This window comes from Colias eurytheme, chromosome 5, assembly GCF_061535395.1.
Source record: "Colias eurytheme isolate Ceu_HAF_F1 chromosome 5, ilColEury1 Martin Lab GWU primary, whole genome shotgun sequence".
NCBI lineage: Eukaryota > Metazoa > Arthropoda > Insecta > Lepidoptera > Pieridae > Colias > Colias eurytheme.
The window spans coordinates 5220404-5244756 of NC_142984.1; the positions used below are offsets into that span (position 1 = coordinate 5220404).

At 32.4% G+C, this 24353-nt stretch overlaps 1 protein-coding gene across 1 annotated transcript; it reads right to left on the bottom strand.

Annotated features, from left to right (window-relative positions):
• Positions 1-6459: 6459 nt before the first annotated feature.
• On the bottom strand, positions 6460-24201 carry LOC149908432 (uncharacterized). The gene is made up of 4 exons (XM_090101896.1): positions 23943-24201; positions 22602-22775; positions 10417-10527; positions 6460-6882 (listed from the first exon to the last, which is right to left on the bottom strand). The coding sequence occupies exons 1-4, from the start codon at positions 24004-24006 to the stop codon at positions 6653-6655; spliced, it is 579 nt and encodes a 192-aa protein (XP_089958022.1). The 5' UTR covers positions 24007-24201; the 3' UTR covers positions 6460-6652.
• Positions 24202-24353: the final 152 nt, after the last annotated feature.

Below are 24353 nucleotides of genomic sequence, written 5' to 3' on the forward strand. Positions count from 1 at the left end.
ATGTTCATAAATAGGTTTTACGATGAAATTTACAATGACACCAAGGGGCGCTGCAGCAAACGTTTGTGCAAATCCATGTTTCCATTTGTCTCCAAATTTACTTGGCCGATTTTGATGCAGTTTTCAGTGTTAAGTACAAGTGCAGTGTTATGTAGTTTGATATTTTTATATACTAGGTAATTAAATCGAGTTCTACTACCTACTAGGTGTGGGTAGTTACTATGTATAAATATGTTCTACTATATATAATACTAGCTGCGCTTCGCGGTTACACCCGCGTGGCTCCTCTCCTGTTGGTCTTAGCGTAATGATATTGTATAGCCTACCTCGATAAATGGGATATCTAACACCGAAAGAATTTTTCAAATTGGACCAGTAGTTCCTAAGATTAGCGCGTTCCAACTTCCATCAAACAAACTCTTCAGCTGTATAAGATTAGTATAGATTATAATATTAGTACCTAAAGATGTAATATGTTGTGTTTTTTTTACAAACACAGACATAGGTACGCGTACGTTACCAACACAATATTGGATTAAAAAAATGGCACACTACCGCACTCGTGAGCGAAAAAGATATCTACAACTGAAGTAAGATTTGGCTATAAGCCACATTTCGACGTACCTCTCCCGGAGCAATAATAATCTACACCTTTTACTTATCAAGTTATAATACTACTTTTTACTTATTTTTATTGTTGTTATAAATGTTTTTCTATTATTATTTTTTTATGTTGTAGTGCATCTGAGCCGATGGTTTGCCTCACCACCTATCCATGAAGATTTGCAGAGGTAGGGCCTCTGCATATGTGTTGCGCTTTAACGGGATGAAGAATTCACGACAGGAAGAAATAAAGAATGGACTGGGAAGGGAAACGAAACACTGACACGAAATTGAAGAAATTAGAAAAGGTAGACATTTTTTACGCCATGTTTAAAATTACAGGCAAATTATTCGCCGATGCTTAGAATAATATCTGCTCGTTTATTTTATTTCTTTGTGCAGTAATTTTTGTTTATTATAAACCACATTAGTTCTGCGACCCAAACAGATTTTTGGCTTCCATCGTACACGTATATCTAGCGTAGTTTCGGTAGTAGGGTGATTGCGCTGGTTTTCGTCCAGTTATGGGAGTTGCCAACTTTGTGATGCGAAATAAATATTTTGGAGCACCCTTCCTTAAACATATAATATTTTTATTTAGTCCTTATATAGTCTTCTTTATATATTATATATTTATTATATATTATATTAAGTGAAAATAAATCATTTTGACGTATCTTTTTATTTAAATTATTTTCTGCAAAAGTAGGGTAAATGCTAGTTTTCGTCCAAAAAAACTGGTTTTCGTCCTAGTGTAAGCTAGTTTTCGACCACCGTGTAGAAAAAGGAGGGTAGGTCAACTATTAAGTTAAAAACCAATTACAGGTAAATATATACTTTTATTTAATCAACATCACAATTTCTCACTACCTTACAGGTTTAGTTTTACTAATAATAATCAATATAACTAGTCAACACTGAGATCTATGTAGCACTTGGCAGTCTTTATATGCGTTAGTGATGACTGATTAATCATTCGTAATAATTATAGGACTGAGAAATTACATAAAAAAACAGAAATATTCATTCTAATACTTTGTTTATCAAATGAAACGTACTATATTAAACACAGCCATAATAATACGTTTTAGCTACTAAAATAAACTATACCTTACTGAACTATGCATTATTGTCTTACTGATGCCTTTATTCTTTGAGATTCTTCAGTGTACGTAGCGTTTTTTTTTTTCTAGCTTTCTTAGACTCCTTCGAGGCCATCTAAAAACAATAAGATCTTTCTTAGGATACGTTGAGTAAGTAGAATAAAAAAATATTGCATTGGCAAAACAGACCTAGAATAAAAGATGATACCTACTCAAGTGAATGATAATCAAGAAAAATACAGTGTATTATGTCTGACCTACCCCCATTTATGCCACGAATAATTGACTCTACTTCACATAAGGAGAATGATACATGACTGAATGAATGACAATATTAGGTACCTACAACACTCTGGCCCTCACCAATTATTTATAAGGAAGATACTGAATAGAAAACTTTTCAATACGTAAAAAAGACGAAAAGTACTGCAAAAGAATAGCCATTTTTTAATTTTTGTCCACTCCAATACTCATTCATGGACGAAAACTGAAACGTTTAAAGCTAAATTTAGTTTTCGTCCACTTCTTTAAATATTTTTTTATTTTGGCAGCACTGACAAAGCAGTGGACGGAAACCAAAAAATCTAAACTAATAGCAATAAAGATCACTTCGGGAGAAACTATTCAGTATTTTAAAGGTCCGATACAGTAAAAAGAACCTAACAAATATTCACGTAGCTGTTTGAGTTTTCGTCCACTTGGACGAAAACCAAATATTTTGAGAATTTGGTAACCTAGTATCCGTCCACTTAATTTTTCGAAGAGTATTATAAAAAAAGTATGATAAACACTTCTAATTGCGTTTAATAGGCTTATAACTAAACATACGTACCAAAAACATTACGTTAACTAGCTAAAACAGTGATTTAACTTACCATGAACTTTTCTCGCCGGCTCTCTCGCGCGATGACATCTGCAAGGCACGGATGGGAAGCGGCCACTTTTACGTTAATTTTTTGAACTCTCTTCTTGTCAAATCAAATTTTGATGTTGATAGTACTGTTGCTTACACATTAAGGACCGTAAAAAGTGCAAACTTGCGCGGGAAGGTAGGTTTGTATTCAAGTTTTACGCACGTGATTGTAGCAGGTCAGTCAAATGGACGAAAACCGAAACTGGACGGCAAACCAGCGCAATTACCCTATATTTCAAGATTTTACTTGTATATAAATTATTACGTATCTAATGCTTCTGTTAATAATTTATATGATAATTAAATCATTTTTTTTCTTCCAAATAACAATAGCAATCCATAAAACTTTATTGATGATTCTTAAATTCCTTACGATTGGAAAGGATACAGAGAAAATTTCTTTTGCACCTTGTTTATTCTAGCGGGAAATCAAAAAAACAGTTACCATCATATAAAAAGCAATTATCTCATTTCAAAATTACTTCTCTTGATAATCGGCGGGTACTGCTTGATTTACTATTTGCCTTAAAATTGTTCAATGGTAAAATCGATTGCCCCCAAGTGCTGCAAAAATTTAACTTAAAGGTCCCTTCCAGATATCCTCGTAAGGTTCTATTGCCGCTGTGTCCTCCTCAACGCAGAACCGTATCGGGTCGGAACTCACCCATTCCGAGAATTTGTAAAACTGTAAACGATTACAGCGAGTTTTTTGATGTATTCGTAGACTCCCCCAACAAGCTCCGCAAAACTTTCAATTCACTTTTTAAGGAATAGGATAGATTAAGTACATTATATATCATTGTTTTTTTTTTTTTGTTTATCGCTTATATTGTATACTTTTAAACTTAGTTTTCGCATGTTGTGTTTACCTGTAAGTGTTTTTTTACATTGACCTTATAATTGTGTATATGAATTTTGATATGTTATATGTAATGTAAACAAACGTTGGTAGACCAAAATAAATAAATAAAATAAATTAACTAGGCGCCAGATGCATATTTATGAATAAACTATTAACTATTATTATTTTATGTTTTTTTAATAGTAGCTAACGCTAAGCGTTCTAACAGACGAACGGCAAGTTGTGAACGGCAGAGGCTACTTCAGCCGTCGCCACATATCGACGTCAGTCGTCGAACCGTCGCGCCGGTCGAACTGCCGCCGACGCGCCGTCGACATGACGTGGCGACGGCTGAAGTAGCCTCTGCCGTTCACAACTTGCCGTTCGTCTGTTAGAACTCTTATACTGCAAGCAAAACCCAGACAAAACTGATTAACCTTTTGAACGCCAATGACATCTATAGATGTCATGCGCAATCGTGCCCTGTGCGCCAACGACACCTATACATGCCAAGAAACAGATCATAGATAAATACAAATTAAACATATTAAACCTTTACTTTTACGTGTTTTATTTATACAGTTTATGAACTGAATCCCCAGTTATTACATAATTGTACACAGTAAACAAAATTGCCAAGTAGTTATTCAAATATTTGATGACAAAAAATAACTTAATTAATGGCTAAAAAAGCATGTTCTCTCGCGCCAATGACATGTATACGTGCCTACTAGTGATGTAGTGTAATATTCAAGTAACTTCATTAAAATTTCAGCGAAATTACTCTAATTCGCTTAATTTTTGTAATAACTACAAAAAAAATATATAAGCTTAGTCACTGAGAAAAAAGGTAAATACTACATTCTTTGGTATAATACCATATTGTCTATATTGTGGATATTGTTGATTTGAATATTTTCCTTTTCGCCAATCATGCGCATCCCTAGCACAGTATCGATATGCAATCCCTTCTGCGCCATTGACATGAATAGATGTCGGACTGGTGACGTCGTAAGCGCGTGCCGTGTTGTTAAGTGCGGAAAGTTGTAAAAATATTTTATCGAGTAGCGGGCGAGTGAGCGAGCAATTTTCAAAATTTATTACCTAATAAGTCTAATCAGTGCCTTTATTAGAATATTCTTATGATACAAATTGTCGCTATGTCATATCAAAATATGGTAATTGACCTAAATAGGTACCTACATATAATTAGTATTTGTAATAACTCAAGTATTAAACTAAATGATTGGAAAATAAATATGTAGTTTTAATGCAATTCCCTTTATTTAAAGGTAATAGTTGTTTTGATATTTACAAATAAACACTCCACAATAATACTTATATAGTTCATATAAACTTAATAAATAAACTCGATAAGTTATAATAATATACAGCTACACATCCCTAATCAGAAGCGAGAGATTATAAGAAAAAGGATGGTTGCCCGCGCCATTGGCATGTATACATGCCAATGGGGCGTTACTGATAGAGAATAGTGCTGTAACTTGCTGCAATTTTATATGTATTTTTGTATCTCAAAAGGTTGATTTTTTTTGTTGATAGTTGCTATAAATGTGGTCTTAAGTTTTTACAGTAGGAGATGAGGTTAAATAAATATTATTTTTGTGTTATAAGCTGTTTATTCAAATATTCAGACGTGAATTATTATGTTTATCGATAACATTTTGGACTCCCTACTATTTTCAAGGTTATCTCATTGAATTTGTGGCTTGGCGTGGAGGGCACGGCGATGCGTTTTTGCTCTGGCGGTCAAAAGGTTAATACTAAAATATAGTTATATTTAGTTATAGACTCAGAAAGGTAAGAAACATATCTATGCAAAACTACAATAAATGTAGAGTCCTATTTCATCAGTGGATTTTTTTTTTTAATTTTCGTTTGATTAATAATAAAACTAAACTTATAAAGATAAAAATAAAATTGTTCTAATTCATAAAGTTATGCAATTGAAATTGAATGAAGCCTTCAGATCAAATAAAATAGATATGTGTATTGTACCTAATAGTAAAAATGAACTCTTTAATTTCAGGGTATTACTTTATGCATCAGCAAGTTTAATATCCATTCAGTCCTTTGCGTTTTAATAATAACATGGTTTAGTAAATAGAAACAACAATTTTGGAAGATTATGAGGCTGCTAAATAAATACTTTATTGGATAAGGCGTTGGCAAGACACGAAATCAACAAATATCAAGACGAAAGTTCACAGTATCATCACTGGTTTGAAAAGATTTATTCAAGTGCAAAAAAGGGACAATAAAACAATAGACACACATAATGTTTTATTTCATATTTTTCATTTATAGGTATTCTTAAATATAATTTTGCATTCAATATTTACACATATAATTTAAATTATGAAGAGGTAAATATTTTTAGAACCTCCATTACACAACTCAGTTTCGTATACATATAAATATATAGTAACAATAACAAATAGTTCCGTTTGTTCATCATTTCAATGCTTATTAAAAAAGCCTTACTCCATATCCTAACTGACACGTGTGACACAATAATTCACACCTGACAAAAACCAGAAACACCTTCACGTAATATTTAACTGGTGTTATTTTCTCAATGGCATGTTATTCGTCATTACCAAAAATTTCAAGTATAAATAAAAATATGTGAGTAAATATTATCATATATTATGATGTTTTCTCGAACATTTTGGGAAATAACTGATGTGCTAAAAATATGATTGTGGTATACAAAAATAAAATATTGGTAACTATTATAAACAATTATACTTATTCATATAATTCGAATAAATGTTAAATAGAGTTACACAAACAGTGCATCAGAAATATAAATAAAGATATCGATTTCGATATCTGTCTTTGCATCGAGATAAATAATTTTATAAACAAGTTTATTCATTTAATATTCCTCATAATAACTAGACATAAGACAATTGTAATAATATTATCTAGTTTTAAATAGTACCTAGATTATACATGATGCTCATCCCATTACAATTTTACTATAATACATAAAATTAGTTTTTTTTTTCTTGTTAACATTTCATCCGTTGTTCACACAGTACATTAACAAAATCTTATTCTTAATTGGCAGTACAATATCACATTTCAAACAACCTTAAAAGGAACGATTCGACAAGTACCTTACGTCCTAACATTATCTTACAAAAACTTACCTTTATTTTATACCTACAAGAATATTTCGTCGACGAGTTTCTTATCGATCACTCTGTGTGGTTTTGGTTTAGATTGTTTTTTCCTTCGTCTATAGAGCCTCGCATTTAGTGGGTATAGTGCTGGTGAAAGAGCACATCGAACATTGAACCACCAGTCACAAGACGCGACGCCTTGCGAGAACACTGTACCGTTGGGACAAAGGAACGACGCTTGGCGACCGTCTATGTCACAGTAGTGCCAGGCTGGAATACGATAAATAAATAAATGAATATTATAGGACATTATTACACAAATCGACCTAGTCTCACAGTAAGCTCGTTGTGGGTACTAGGCGACGATAAATATAATATTTAATAAATACATATATGGATAACACCCACAATATAATAGATATTATACATGATATAAATATATAAAATGAAGTCTCGTGTCCCTAGCGGTTTTGCTTTAGGGACAAGTAGGTGATCCGCCTTCTGTGTCCTGCCAGACCGAGACATTTTTTTGTCTTAGTCTACACCAGGAATCGAACCCAGCACCCCTCGGTCCTACGCTCACGCGTCAACCACTGTACCAAAAATGTATTGTCACCTATGCTTGATAAGTTCAAAGTTTGAATTGAATCTGTCCCTTTAAAGTGGGCCAAAATCGAGTCTAAAGGTTACATACAAACATATCTACAGATGAAGCTAATAAAAGTGTGTGTTGATAATAGATAAAAAACACGATATAAAAACATTAGGGTTAGAACATCAGTTAATAATGTGATCTCGTGTTTACTATGCGATAGGATTACACATATCATGTTAAGTGGTTGATTGAGTTGTGAAGACAGACAACAAATAGACGTAACGTGATATTTTTATATAGTTGCAATACACATGTTTGATGTTACCAATTTCGAAGTATATAGATGATTTTTCTACTCTTAGTATAATAAATTGTCACTGTGTCAAAATTATTTCTGTTTACAGTCTACGTAATTTTTAATGTGAATGCACTATAAATCAATGGAACAAAGGAAAAAAGCCTTCAGTTCATCGGTATTTTCATTAAGTCACGCCACACATTTCGAATTTCTATTTATATACCTATTCACACACAATCGAAGAAGTATAAGTATATACATATTATTTAATAATAATCAAACTAAACATCTTCAAAATGTTTATAAACGGCTATTTTGATATTGATCGCAAGAAGATCCAAATAAAAATAACAAATCCATATAAATTGCAGATTTCACGGCTATAAAAATTTAATTAAAAAATATCTGCACTGCGGAAGTTGCGCAAACTTGAATCATTAATAAATATAGTATCATCACTACATAGTATAAAACAAAGTCGCTTTCCCTGTCCCTATGTCCCTATGTCCCTATGTCCCTTTGTACGCTTAAATCTTTGAAACTACGCAACGGATTTTGATGCGGTTTTTTTTAATAGATAGAGTGATTCAAGAGGAATCACTACATAGTATAAAACAAAGTCGCTTTCCCTGTCCCTATGTCCCTATGTCCCTATGTCCCTTTGTACGCTTAAATCTTTGAAACTACGCAACGGATTTTGATGCGGTTTTTTTTAATAGATAGAGTGATTCAAGAGGAAGGTTTATATGTATAATAAGATCCATTAAGTAGTGGAGAAGTACTGTTATTTTTGAGGTTTCTAATGTGATGTCGTAAAAAATTACATTTATTCCGCTTACATTGCAAACGCAGGCTGAACCCTACGAGTTTTATCAAAATAATGTACTAAGTATTATACACATTGAAAAGGTCTACAGAAAAGTCCGCGATGGTATATGTCTATCTCTTATGGATAACCCACAATAACTTTTTTTTGTCATTTACTTTTTACGACAAATAATGGCTAATTTTCGAAGCGATTTTAACCAATACAGCATTAATCCTTTACCAATTAAATACCATGGATACATTGTTCATTTAATATAGATCTATATGGCCCTTTACACCGTATGATTTAAGTGAATATTTTCGAAGATATTACAGATTTAAAAATTGCAGGACGTAGCGTTTGCGGCCGCCCGGCTATGTATTTTATACCCGTGCGATGCCGGAGGCCGGAGCGGGCCGCTATATTTTTATACCTATACAACGTTCACAATTTTTCTGTAGTGTATTTAGTATCAGCATTGCACCCGTGCGAAGCCGGGGCGGGTCGCTAGTTTAAAATATTTTATGATCATTGGCTCGTTATGAAACGAAGATCTTAATAGCAATCTATGTTCATTTACATATATGTTTTCAACATATTTTTAAAAGCACATTAACTTGTGCAGTGCAGCGAGAATGCTGATAATAATTGCTGTTTCTTTCTTAATTCACTTAGTTTGTTATGAAATGGGAAATTTCTGCTCAAACTGTATACCGCTTGTACACATACGGAAGTAAGACCGTGTCTAATACATTCTATACTATTTTGTTCCAGTCAACAACAGTAGTGGCTGGCTTTAATTGATGGTCGGAAATTTTTGATAACATTACAACATACACTATAAACTGATTATTATCCGAGTTCTTTTCCGATTTCAAGAATGCTTAAACTTGCAAAAAACAAATACTGATATTTAAAGTTAGAATTTGAACTATTGCCCTAACTGTATTATATAGATATATCTACTCTTATGAAATTGCTTTACTTTTGTAGCAATTAATATTTTATTATTTCGACTGATCTGTCTGTATCTGTTTTTTGTAAGATATTATTAGTGATGAAGATCTACATAAAAAATAAATAAAGTTAATAAATACATAAAACAACGCGGAAATCACGAAACATTAAATTATAATTATTGATGATACCATTTTGGTAAAGTTCCAGATCAGTTTTTGTTATAATTAGATGACCTCAAGTCCGCGTGAGCCTGCATCCTAATCATCTCAACACGATCGAGGTCAAAGTTACTAATAATATTACTTACTAATAATAATATTAAATACTTCTTAAACGTTCCTTCACGATTATATTATAAAATTATCCCTGAAGGCACAGCTACGATAAAATAAGAAGATAAGGGTCGAATTTAATAAGCTAAAATCATTATCCTTTAATATTTTATACATAAACTAATTTTAATTTGTAGTAATAAATATATTTTTTAATACAGCTAGACCTTATTGCAAAGGCATTGGCAATTTTCTACATAAGGAATGAATAACTTTGTTACAAGTTTTATTCATTTTATTTCAATGCAAGGAGTAGGTATATCTCGCGTGTTAGGTACTCTGTTAATTTTTATATAGCAACTGTACTTACAGTATACTCATGAATAGTTTTAAAATTCAATCGATCAATGCAATCAGTTATGAGATAGACATTATCTTTAAATCTCGCATTCGTAACAATTTCGTAGACTCACATAATTTGATATTTTAACTTCCTGAAAATATAAGTTCGAGTTATATACAATTAAACTCATTAATCATGAAATGGCTGACGTATAATGTTGTCTGTAATCTAACCCAAATCATTAAAATATAAAGTCAAGGTGAACCGTGTTAATCGTTGCAAATACGATATTCTCACACTGGTTTTGCCCCTTTTATATTATAGTCTGCCTATTTATATGTTTTGGTTGAAATATTACAGTTAATATACATTTAGGAAGGAAATTACAGGAACCTAAAGTAATTATTGGTGTTTTTCTTCTATAAATTTACAGATCACTAACGACTTCCGTTAAACAACTTTATTATTAGTCATTTTATTTGATATTTAAACATGCATTTAATTGTTTATTAAATATAAAGGTTATACCTTGACAACGAGTTTCCATGTCAGCAAAGAAGCCAGGATAGGGCTGATCGTCGCAGTAGAAGTTTGTGTAAGGAACAGCTCCTAATACAGGATAGTCTGTGCCCGGTTTTCCTGAAAATTAAATCCATTTTATTAATTTAAATATACTAGATGACCGTAAAATATAATCTATAGGCCTGTATTTTGAAATTGTTTGTCAAAAATCTATATAGTTAATTCAGATAACTCATATTATTACAAGTTACAACGCGTTGATGTCTTTAGTACTGTACAATTACTATTGGGTGTGGTTACACAGATTTTAATTTCAAATTTCAAATGTATACAAATTATAAAATCTATTAATATATCCTTCTAAATATACATATGTATATTAAAACGCGAAACTCATGCAAGAGTAACTTTTAAACAAGCATCTAATATCTAATATATATTATAAACGCGAAAGTTTGTAAGGATGTATGGATGTATGGATGTTTGTTACTCTTTCACGTAAAAACTACTGAACCGATTACAATGAAATTTAGCACACATATAGAGGGTAACTTGGATTAACACATAGGATAGTTTTTATCCCGGAAATCCCACGGGAACGGGAAATATGCGGGTTTTCCTTTGCAAACGCGGGCGAAGCCGCGGGCGGAAATCTAGTTATATATATTGCTTCTTAAACCTAAGTCTTAAATAAGTATGTAGCAAGTGTTTGATAAGGAAAGTTCACTTGGACAAACTTTCACTACACTGACCGCTTAAGTATTAGCTAGAGACGGGAAGAGGTGGTTGTAGAGGCTAAGACAAATAACTTACTGTTAATATGTTTGCCGATTAGAGAAACTCTTAAGCACGGTATTTTGGTATCCGTATATAGTAGTATATTAATTATCTGTAGTATTAAGTATACAATTGTTAGGTATTCCTTAAATTTATACTGGCTAGTGGCTACCTTCATTCATTCCTGATGCATGCATTTCTTTAATTACTTTTAGTAAAATATGTTAGACTGTCGAAACTATTTTTAGTTTCGACAGTCTAACGTATTTTACTATTTTACTTTTTGATGATTGGCATTCATTTTTTCTTACCAATAAATATTCCTATAAAATACTATCACGTTATCTCTTGCACGTTTTCTGCTACAAGAAATCTTTTACGATGGCACAGACCTCAAAAAATTAAATATTTAATGTGTGTCTAATAAAGCACTATTGACTACAAAAAATGCTAGCAATACAAGTTACGTTGGTTTGCTTTACCATAAAAAACTAGTCTTTATTTATGCATGAAGTCATTCAACAATATTGAATTTACGACTCTAGGGAAATCGAGAAAGTTCACATAACCTTTAGCCTTTGTTAAGTATGCGCGGAACCTACAAATTAATACACATTATATAATTCTTGTTTGCATGTATTTGTGGGCATTCTATTGCTTTTAAATATTTGTGAAATAAAATAGTTAATTGAGTCGTGGTAGTAAAGTAATGATTAGCTTATTAACAATGATATATATATAAATCTATATTTTAGAGTAGGTGATGCAGATAGTAATCGTGAATCGGTGATGCGTCGTAGTATACCAATTATTGTATACCTTCTCGGTATTTTTAACATATCTGTAGGTACCTATACATTCATAAAATATTGCATTCTAAACAAAAACGCCCTTTCTATATAGCAATAGCTACCATAGGTTTATATCACTAAACTTTTATTATATTATCTTCTTAATACTATTATAAAGGCGAAAGTTTGTATGGATGTATGGATGTATGGATGTTTGTTACTCTTTCACGTAAAAACTACTGAACCGATTACAATGAAATTTAGCACACATATAGAGGGTAAATTGGATTAACACATAGGATAGGTTTTATCCCGGAAATCCCACGGGAACGGGAACTATGCGGGTTTTCCTTTGAAAATGCGGGCGAAGCCGCGGGCGGAAATCTAGTTATATTATATATGTAGTAGGCACGCATCTTTTGGGATGAAGATATAGGTATTTATGACCAATAAACGAAACGATGCCTTAATGGAATATTATGATACCTGCGTGAATACGAGCAACAAAAAATTAATTTTCAAATCCGGTTGGTGCCGTGGTTGTCAATGGAAATTGCCTAGTAAAGATTCTTATTTTTTATCTCATATCATACCATACAATAGTTTGGAATCAGTAATAATCATAATGTTATAAAAGAAACTGAAGAAGTTGAGAATTTCAACGTCTAAATAGTTATGGTTAGGGGGGAATACAAAACAGACTGCCAGATAAAACTACAATAAAATTATTTTGTTATAATAATTGTTATGCAATATTAGCCTGATTGAACTTAAGATACCTACAGCTGAAATATTAAAATCACGACTGACTTCGCGAATTAATGAACATTCGAAATCGATTTACCGCAAGGCGATGTGCTTTTCGTAACGATATCTATTGCCGGCAGACTCTCCTTTCTACTGATATTGGATGAATAAAATTTTAATCTGTCGTAATCGTATTTTGTAACGAGTTTATTGGCAAGTCTTCATAGAATTTTCAGAAGTAGATCTCTCACGAAGAATTTTTTAACGGAGCTATTTAATCAATATTTAACTAACTCTGTAAATACGTATAAATATTACAAAAGGTTCAAGATAATAGCAACACCGCGACCAAAATAATAGAGCAACAAATGTATAGTAAAAATAAAAATGACCCAACAAAAGCTAAGGTCGGCGTGGAGAGGCAAAACAAGGTCATCATTCACACGTTTATGTAATAATTTGGGATGACTCGGTAATTTATTTGTAACATTGACAATGAAATAATGTAATTTATATCACGATTTATTGGTAAATTTTGCAAACATAGCTTTACGAACCGAAATATGGATGCCCACGTTTAAATAGGTAGGTATATTTCGTTTCAATATTTATTCAATGTTAAAAAATTTCTTGGCAATATATTATGAGAAAAGTTACATTTTCTGACATATGCGTTTTAAACATATATCTTTTGTTTTGTTAATAAGTTTCACATGGTAGGAACATGCAAAAACATTCATATTGCATCGGTGCCTACTTATAGCACGTTAGTAACCTTGTCATATGTTCATAAACCATTGCATAATCGTTTACTTGCAGCACGGGCTACGCATTACGCAAAATATTTTTTTTTATAAATTGCTTCTAGTTAATTCTCCGCTTATTCTCAAGTAGTTATTTAAACGATATAAATGTCAGAGAGAATAGGTATAGTTTGTATCTACTTACCATATGTACGTATATATCTGTCAACTGTGATAACAATTGTTATGACAAGTTGATTAAACCACAATTAAACTAAGTACGAGTCGACGTCGTATTTAAGTTGTTAACAATATTGTAACTGTACCTAATTAACGTTACTATACTTATTAAAATGAACATTTTTAGAAAAAAAGTTTCTTTTTTTAGGAATAAACAGTAATCACGCTGGTGCTGGTGAATCAATATTCTCTTACCAATGCATTTCTGCATGAATTAAGAGCTAAGTAATAAAAATTATATTCAACACTATAAAATTGATTAATTTATTATGACTATTTACAAATATCTACCTGTTTAAATGTTTTACTAGTCAAGATCGTTTAAATTCTTAAAATTTTATATAAACCGCAGCAACGATTACATTTTCAAGGCTCTCAATTGCAAAAACAAGTTATCAAACTCATAATAGTCGATAAAAATTGTAGATTGGTCCTCTTCAAGAAACCAGATAGACAGGATCCGCTCGGTTATAATTAATTTACACATCGATTTTAATTAAATGATAACTCAAAATGTTTAAAAATGTTTTCATATAATTAAGCTTAATTAGATGTGTACTGAAATTTATAGTTGTAAAGTGTATGTCGCAAGGCGGGCTATGAACATGTGGCGCAAGTTAGTGCGGCTGCAAACATACGTCTTTAGACAGAATAATACTCATAATGTGAATAACATTATTGTTGTCATGCTTTAAGTCCTGGAAAATACGTGATAGATGTTCAAATTCAAATTCATTTTTTTAAATACTCTAAGTAAATACCTATAGTACAACATCATAATATTTTTATTTGAAGCGTTAATCTATAACTGAAACAATATGTAAGTATGCACTATAGCTACCACTACGCTACCACAGATTATTTGAGACTATGAAACAAAATGTACCCAGGAACTTTCTAAGCTTAAAAACGTAATCACCGTTTAAACTCTAAACATTGCTTCTATATAAACTGAAACCATACTTCGTACATGAAATGCCAAAGATTTGAAATCATTTTATTTAATGATATAAATACAAAGAGGCGGATGCGGCTCTGACTAATGTTTACACTTTACAAAAGCTCAGTTTTGAAGGTCATCTACTTTAATGGGTATCATCACTCGGAAGACTGATTTATTCGCTGAATGTATCAATGTTGTGAATTAATTTGACTTAGCTTAGAAACAAGCCTTATTTTAAATTATTTGATTTCTCTAGTTCTCTAGTCATTTATTTTATTTATTTATTTATTTATTTAGACATACCAACAGAGTACACATAAAAATTATAACAATTAAATCTAAACAACTAACAAATATTAATATGATGTATGTCGTAGATTTGCTCATTTCATGAAATGATTGATCATTTCATAAACAATTATAATTTAAATTAAAAAATAAACAATTATAATAACATAGTAGCTAGGATATATAAATATAAGTAGTTGTATGTAGTTATATGTATAGGATTTTAGACGCATTTTTTCTTCAAAATATAATAGGATAGATATCCGCATTTTCCATAGTACTCGAACCTCTTCGTCGTAAATTCTTTGCTATGGCTTTCTTCATATTGTAATTAAACGAATTGTGAAGTTTTTAACTGCGAATAATTAAATTTTCGCCAGCGGCCGCCATCTTATCACATATAAACACAGCGCTTGCAGCGCCTCTACCAATAATAATTAATGTAACTATTTTACGATATGATCAAATAATATTGAACATTTCATGAAAAAACCGCGCGTTTGGTTGGCCATATCCAAAAAACGAATTCTTATCATTGATCTGCTCAAACCACATCATGATGTGCAGGCCAATAGACATTCAACTATTTCATGAAATGATCGATCATTTCGTGAAATTAAAAATTTCGTGAGCAAATCTACGATATAGCCGATATAGACATATTATACCTACACCAATTACACGTATGCACAAGAAAACTTATATAATTACGTTACTGTTATTAAACTACACTTGCATATTATAAATGGCTTCTAACTAATGAATTAAAGAGTAAAATTTTGGTCTTTGATTTAAAGCATTTTGTGTTTCTTATAAGAAAACCTAACAATCTACTGGCCTTTTTAACGATAGCATCAATGTGTGAGCAAACATTTAGTTTACTATCAACTAGGATTCCTAAATCGCGGATCTCATTACCAGTTTCTATATTCTGACCATTAATGACGTAAGATGCTAGAACTGGTTTCTTTTTTCGGGAGAGTTGTATGAAGAAACATTTTTAGCATTAATTATCATACTGTTTTTATTACACCAATCTTCCAACCTAACTACTAAGATCCATTTGTAAATCTGAGATATCATGTTGTGTTTTTATAGTTTTAAATAATTTTAAATCATCGGCAAAAACAGAATAATTCCTTTTTTTTGAAAACAGAACATAGGTCATTAATAAAAATCGTAAATAATATTGGCCCCAGATTTGACCCTTGAGGTACACCTGAGTCAGATATGTAACAGTTGGACACAAATCCTTTTACCGCCACACTCTGTATTCTATTTTTTAAGTAACTGGTAAGCCAAGCAAGCAATGATCCATGTACCTATGCCGAGAGATTCAAGTTTCAATAGAAGGACATCATGCTGCACCACATCAAACGCACTAGAGAAGTCAGTATAAATTGTATGAACTTCGTTGCCTTTGTCAACTTCGTTCGAAACAGTGGATATATAAAAAACCAGGTTTGTTTTAGTAGATCTACCCTTTTGATAACCGTGCTGGTTACCTACTATCAATGAAACTGGAAGTATGACTTGCGATAACGGGACACAAAAGAGATTCAAATAATTTAGAAACACATGATAAAATTGAAATTGGATTTAGTCATACAAATAATTTTACCATCTTGATCAATTTGAAAGCATACCTCCAGCTCCACGTCAGACGTCGATCAGCCGACTGAGATCCCAAAGGGATTAGCATAAAATAAGACTACGCTATATATAAGAGGCTTCTTAATACATAATTCAATACTTATAACGAATCCGTTACCTAATCAACTGATTACCATAAATTAAATTCGTGCAAACAATTAATTCACTGCTTTCCTTATTAAAACAATGCCTACCTATACGTTAGATCATACTGTCATCACGTAAAATGCAAGGCAAAAAATTATATCTGTCGAGTAATCTAGCTGCGTTAGGTAACGCTGCATTATTACGAAACATTCAATTCGACGTATACAGTACCCGTGATACACCCACACTCTATCTAAACGTAAGATGCCGTGTTCACTTCGACAATTAAACGATTATTCGTCGATATGTCTATTATTTCCCTGTCAAAAATAACGTGAGTGTAGGAAATAGTTATGGTTATGAGTTATCACGCTATATGTCAATAGAATCCGATACAAGGTTGAGTGACCTTGCTGATAAATATAAAACTTAAAGAAAAATCGCAATGCCAACATTTCGCTGTGCTTTATTAAGAATAGCCAGTTGAATAGCGGAAAAAGTAAACGTTATGGTTACACATATGCACATTATGTTAAAAAACTCATTTGTAGCACGATAAAAATGTTTTCCCCGATGACCTTGATCCACTTTACATATATGTAAAAAGCTCATTAAGGAACTGCGCATATTACATTAAGCGTAAGTTTGTAAATCGTGCAAATTACATAATTGATATATTTCTTGTATTAAGTGAACTTTTTCAATACAATTATTCGGAATTTGGAATAATTAACAATCAACATTTAAATAATACTTTATAATAATTTACGTAGATAACGACTATGTAATTTTAAAAAATAAAACTTAGAATATTTTCATGTGCATGAAAGGAATAAATAAGGGAATAAACAGCTTTTAAACTTTTTAAAAATATTGAATCCCTTTTATGGGTTGAACTTGGATAAGCTTATTTTTTACGAGAGCATTGTAATTAGTAAGTAATAATATACCTATTATCTTATATCTTATCTTCTTATATATAAAATTCTCGTGTCACAATGTTAGTCTGCATACTCCTCCGAAACGGGTGGACCGATTCTCATGAAATTTTCTGTGCATATCGGGTAAGTCTGAGAATCGGCCAACATCTATTTTTCATATGTACCACGGGCGAAGCCGGGGCGGACCGCTAGTATAGGTATAATAATATGTTACGTATTATGCAGACAATCGTCATTATGCGTCCAATTTTTATAATATACAAAAAATTTATACTTATTTTTACAAATTATTACTATTTCAATTGTAAGACTTCAAAAGATCCGTATTAGTCAATATGAATAAGAGCATTACGTCAATGTGAAACATCATCTTCCCACATTACATGAATGCATTATACACCTGAGAAAAAATCATTTATCGACACGTAATTCAATACTTGTTGAGATGGTTGATTGATTGCTGTATGAATTCTTCACAAGAATACCTTCATATCGACCTCAAGTGGGAACAGAATGTCACGGCAATTACCTCAATATATTGGCAGAGCACTTCAAGCTTTTCGCACATAATTTAATAATATTATTGTACAACACTCATAACATTTTAGTCAAATTCGTCAATGACAATAGGTGGGTTACTTAATATTAATATTAAATTTAGGGCTGATTTTTCAATGCTTGGATAAAACTTATCCGTCCAATAAAGTAACGATAATATTAAAATGTCACGTAAACTGTCAAATACGGGCAATTAGAATACGTTTTTAAAATGGTACTTTTATGTTTTATACATTATTCGACGAATAAGTTTTATCCAAGCATTGAAAAATCGGCCCTTATTGTGATTTGTAAGAGTAATAGCCAATAGGTTGGTTAGTACATTTTGTGCTTTTCAACAGAGCAATTGTTTACGTCGAATGCAAATTTTATTATTTCTAATAATAGTTACATAGCTACAGTGCAATCACGTCACGTGCATCAATCATCACTACATATTTTAAAGGCCGATCCAATGATAAGTTATGCTATACACTGTACTTAAAAAATTAAGAATTTCGAATGAATCTAAAAAAACTTTGAACTTACTGAAGTATTACGTAGTTTTTATGCTTAGAAATAAAATATTTATAGTCAACTTTTAAAAACAGTCTTGAAGCAATTGGCAAACTTGAGTGACATCCTGTGTCCCTCAATCTTTAAACATCCAACCAACTATATAAACTACTTTTAACGTTTTTCAAATATCGACTTTAACTAAAGCAAGACCAAGTCAAAAATATTAAATTATTTTGCTTTAAAGCAAGTAAGTACTATAATTTACAATCACCCGGTGCACATGTAATAATTTGTAAACAATGCAAGTACCTAAACGTCCGCCTCGAATTGGCCCGATATGTTATAAATATTCTAAAATTGCTGCGGCTGACCTACATACTCATCAATGAGACATAATATTGTGTATGTTGCCAATAAACTGTTGGTTTCTTAATCGCCGCTGTATTCACGCAAATACCTGCTTTTGTACTTCCACATCCAGTTACTGAACGATACATTTACTTAGTTAAAGATTTGTAATCTTGCAATGAACTTGAAATACTTTCGCAAGTGATTTGCGAATTCATTATGTATTTTTGACACGAGTTCATTAATGTTTGTAATTGCACTAACTAATCAATCAATACCTAATCATATCTACGAAGACCTTTTCTTTTGTATCAACGTAACAATAAAGATAATGATATGAAAGTTTAATTGCGAGCCAATAATTTAGAATTCCAAACTCGACCAGGAACTTTCAAATAATTAGTGGGATACCTACCTACCTGTAATGTATACAGGAGGTTTAAAATTATATGTTGCTTCTTATTCAATAAAAAAGCAATTTATATTCCTGATATTCAAAAATTTTAATAAAGATTATTATTTAATTCTCACAAGCTCTAATTCTCACAAGCTCTAATACAAGAAGATTAAGAAAAGTTCCCAAAATAAATGGAAAAACGCACGCTTTGGAAGTGCAGCTCGATTTAACGAGATGTGCTATAATCATCATTGTCCCTCCCAGTCGTGCCTTTATTTCCATTGCGTGACAGTTAGACCGGGAGATACTGACACAAAATTTCGAGTCATTTGTAACAGGATGGCGGTTCTACAGGGGTCTTAGTACGCAATGACAAAAAGAAAAATGATGGTGTGAACGCTGGTACCGGTGGGTTAGTCGCGTGGGCGTTAGTCGAACTCGTCGGAAAAATAGCGAAAGTCAAACGATTTGTAACACAAAAATTTTAGAATTTACCGATAGCCCATAAAAAAGAAGTAGGCGGTAGTGTCATGCCATACTTTTCCGGTATGACTTACAGCCCGCCATACCGACGCGAATGTGTTGATTTAAAAAAAACAATTATTCAACCATTTGTACCAAGCTAACTTTTGCACAGGTAACCATCGTCGTGCAGCCATTTACGAAAATCGCCATGCCATACTTTTCGGACGATTCCAAATGGTCCCCATACCGCCGAAAATCTGCAAATTTTTTTTATTTCGCCTATCTTTTTGTACCAGTATTGCATTTGGTTTTTTGGAGAGTATTTGATAAAATGTGACCATTATTATATTTGCCATACTTCTAGTAGGGGGAAAAAGTGCTGTCATACTTGAAAAATAAATTTATTATTAATTTATATAAGTGACGATTTCCAACACCTAGATCTTTGAAATTTTGTATTTATATTCGTTGATCCTCAAACTTACAGGAAAAATAAGTGCCATACTGTTACAAATCGTTTGACTTTCGCTATTTTCCGACGAGTTCGACTAACGCCCACGCGACTAAGCCGCCGGTACCAGCGTTCATACCATCATTTTTCTTTTTGTCATTGCGTACTAAGAACCCTGTAGAACCGCCATCCTGTTACAAATGACTCGAAATTTTGTGTCAGTATCTCCCGGTCTAAGTGACATAGCGGTCTACCGAAATACAATGATTGCTATAGATTGTTAGAGCCGATTGTTAGCACAATTAAGTTAAGCCAACTCAAGGCTGTAATTCGTGGGTGCGGTTAAGCACACACAAGAGTGCTTTTAATCGTCTCTAGTCGCCTATATGCAGACCTTAGGGTCAGCTCACACCGAGACGCGACGCGGCGCGACGCTGCGCGCACATTTTTCATAGAGCGACTCAGAATATACTTTATTCACTACACGAAAAGATACACATTGCTACGCCGCGAGGCACCTCGAGGCGCAGCGCTGCGTGGTGCAACGTAATCTGAATTCTCACAATGTAATGTGTATCTTTTCGTGTAGTGAATAAAGTATATTCTGAGTCGCTCTATGAAAAAAGTGCGCGCAGCGTCGCGCCGCGTCGCGTCTCGGTGTGAGCTGACCCTTAGGTGTAAACATTTTAAAGGTTACGCGGTGCCAGTGGCGCGTAAGTTGATACAAAGTCAAAGGTTCCGTTGATAAGGTTAGAACTTAGAAGTAAAAGCGTTCTTACGCTCAGAAGTATCGCTTTGATGTTTTTCTCAAATTATTGAAGAAAACAATGTCGAAATTATTCGAAATTATTACAATGTTAAAATATTATTATTTATTATTAATTATTATATGACAGTTCGTTACTAGTAGTAACGAAATGTCATTTTTTTCTTTTTGTAAAAAATCGTATGAATTGTATAAGTAGGTAAGTACCTAATATAATCTTAAGATGAGTCATGTGATCGTGTCCCAGAAAACTAGATAAATTACCAAGATGCGTCTATGGTAAGGTCATACAAGCCATACATGCGATTTATAAACATGTTGTTTATAAATCGCATGATTATTTCATTTTATTCTCATCCTTAACTTGCATAAACGATGTGTACATCAATACGTAAACTTGTTATACCAATGCTGTATGAATTGTGTTGGTACATACTTCGAACAAGTCGCAGAAAACAGCCATTTGAGATTTGAGATTAAAACTATAAGTATAACTGAAAGTACAACTATTGAGTCAAATATAAAACTTTACTCCCGTCTTTTGTATTTTCATCTTTTCAAACCGATCAAATAGGATATCAATTAATCCTAGGCGAGTAGGTATCATATGGTATCATCATAATACATATGTATAATTTGGTTAGCATCTGCTAAATGACGTTTATTATATTTGAAACTGAGATTGAGTACGCACTAATGGAGGCATTGCATAGATTCCGCGTAGTTTTTGAACTTTTATCAGTTAATTATTTTCACCCATTGTTTTGCAATAGGATATGAGTATGACCTTCTTAACCAAGTTGTGATAACTACACTGTATATTTAATAACATTGAAATTAAGATAAATATTTAAGATTTGTTTTATTTATTAATTAATAGATACTTAAATGTATACTGAATACTCCATTAGGTATACATAATTATTTAATTCAAAATCAATCCATTTTTATTATAAAGCGGCTATTTTTATAATTCACAGATAAATCGTAAAGTGAATAATCAAATTTTATAAGGAAATAGGAAGATGATATGAGTATTCGTTCTTGACCACTATTTTTTATTAAAATTAACCGAAATTTAAATAAATAATGCTAAACTTTGAACTATTTACCTTCATCAAACTTTGTCAGAAAATATTTTTTTATATTAGTTTATACTTGATATTTTATTGATTACATAATTAATTTGTTCGTTCTCTCATGTGTAGAAAAATTTTCTTCGATATCTACTCGTACTTACTGAACCTGAACATATTAAGTTTACCGTCTACCGAAAGATATTTATAATAGGTAGGTTGTTTTATATCAGACAAACATATTTCATTGAATTATTTAAAACACAGCCTTTCATTTTATACTGAAATATTTTTGAAGGATGTTAAGTCTAGAAATAGGTACTACGAACTATCTAAAGAATTGCAAGATTACGAGCTAGAGAAAAAAAAATCCAGGCGGCCTTTACACTAATATAGAGCGCACAAGTGGTCAGACAACTTACCAGGTATAGCCATGCCAAGTTCAAGGTACTCCTTAACATAGGGGTTTATGAATGCGTTGGGAGCGGGTATGGCGCTGGGCTCCGGGTCGGGAGCGTCCAGCGCCTGCGCAGGCTCCCGCACCGCCGCACTGTCTGCGCGGGTGCGCTTCCTTCGAGAACCTTCTTCTGATCCAACTATTGTGAATGATACAGGGTAATCGTTCAAAATAGTATCGTAACAATATATTATGGTACTTATAGTCTTAAGTTTTGATAATCTCTTCTAAGCATTACCTACTTATCTCTATTTTTACTATACAGGCTGTCCCACTATTGGTATACTAAGCGCGAAGGGACTTGTAGTTTTGCATACACTAATCACGTAAAAAATACTTAAACAACAAAATTACGTCAAAATTTTTTCCTGAAAATCTATGTTTTCTTCTCTAGCTTCGCGCAGCCGGCATATACTACTTCGCTAATGTGAGCATTTTGTCTATGAAAACGATAGCTCACGTGCGGGTGGCAAAGAAGGGTGGGTAAGCAACCCGCCCTTGGGTGTACACCTAGAGTTTTAAGAATTCATCTATTTGAAAAAGAAATGCGTCTGGAATTTTATAAGTATTTTTTACGAACTCAGCGTATGCAAAACTATAACCTCCTTTGAGCTTAGTATACGAACAGTGGGACACCCTGTATATGGTATTATGGTCGTTTTTGCATATATTTTTTTTCATTTATTAAAACAGACAAAGTATTCAAAAAAAAAACAACACATAAATCGGCACGATTTGTTCGAGATCGAGATGTACATAAAATGTATATATTCTGTTACAGATCTTGTAGGAGCGAAAAATTGAGACTGTGATGGCATGCCGCTAAACTGCGCCAGTAACTACATAATAATATATACTATTCAACAATTATCAAGACGTAAATTAGCTGCAAAGCTTGCATAGCTGGTATCATCCTCAAATACTACCATACCAGCCAAGGTAAACTCGTCTTTAATTTAACTCTGAGATAGTTATTTTTATTTTATTTTGAATGAGAATAATTTTACAAATTCTGTCGACTATGAAATAAAAATTATATTCGACAGTAAATTCTAAATAAATTCGATTTTTTAATAAATATATTTGTTACGCTTTTCATTCAAAGCTCAATTTTCATTTAAAGCTTTTAGTAATCTCGATGGCCATGTGATAAGTCTTGATCCGATTCCTATAAACACGTTGAAGATAATATAATCCAGAGATTGCATCCAACTTTAGAAATAACCCCAAAATAAAGTTCTTTATTATTAGTTATTAGTTAATTTTAATTAATAATTACATTATTCAAATTATATAAAACTCTTACCAGTTATTGATACAATCGTAATTAAACCCGCGATAAACACATAAGAAAGCTTTCTAGGAATCATTCTGATCGTATATAAAAATCACAGAGGGAAATATTTTCACAAATATAACATTGATTTGATAATTTGATGGGAAATTTAATGCATGTAATAAATCACTGAACCTTAAAGTTAAATCGTGGTTACCAAGTTACGTAAGGCAACCGTACGCGCGTGCTCTTTCGAGGACAGACAACCGCGCAATGTTCTCAGTTCTTACTTCTTCAAATTTCAATACAAGACCTCAACAAAACAAGTCTTCATCGTGCGCTAGTTACAAGAAAAGCTTCACGAAATATTAATTGCTATCTGTTGCGGTCTAAGCCCAGAAAGAACACTGAACATTATTATCGTAAAACTGCAGCCGCAAC

Excerpts from the sequence above, each read along its gene's own strand:
- LOC149908432 (XM_090101896.1), bottom strand. The coding sequence starts at position 24,006 with ATGATTCCTAGAAAGCTTTCTTATGTGTTTATCGCGGGTTTAATTACG. Across the intron at positions 22,776-23,942 it reads TACGATTGTATCAATAACTG|TTGGATCAGAAGAAGGTTCT; the intron begins GTAAGAGTTTTA and ends CATTCACAATAG. Across the intron at positions 6,883-10,416 it reads CATGGAAACTCGTTGTCAAG|CCTGGCACTACTGTGACATA; the intron begins GTATAACCTTTA and ends ATCGTATTCCAG.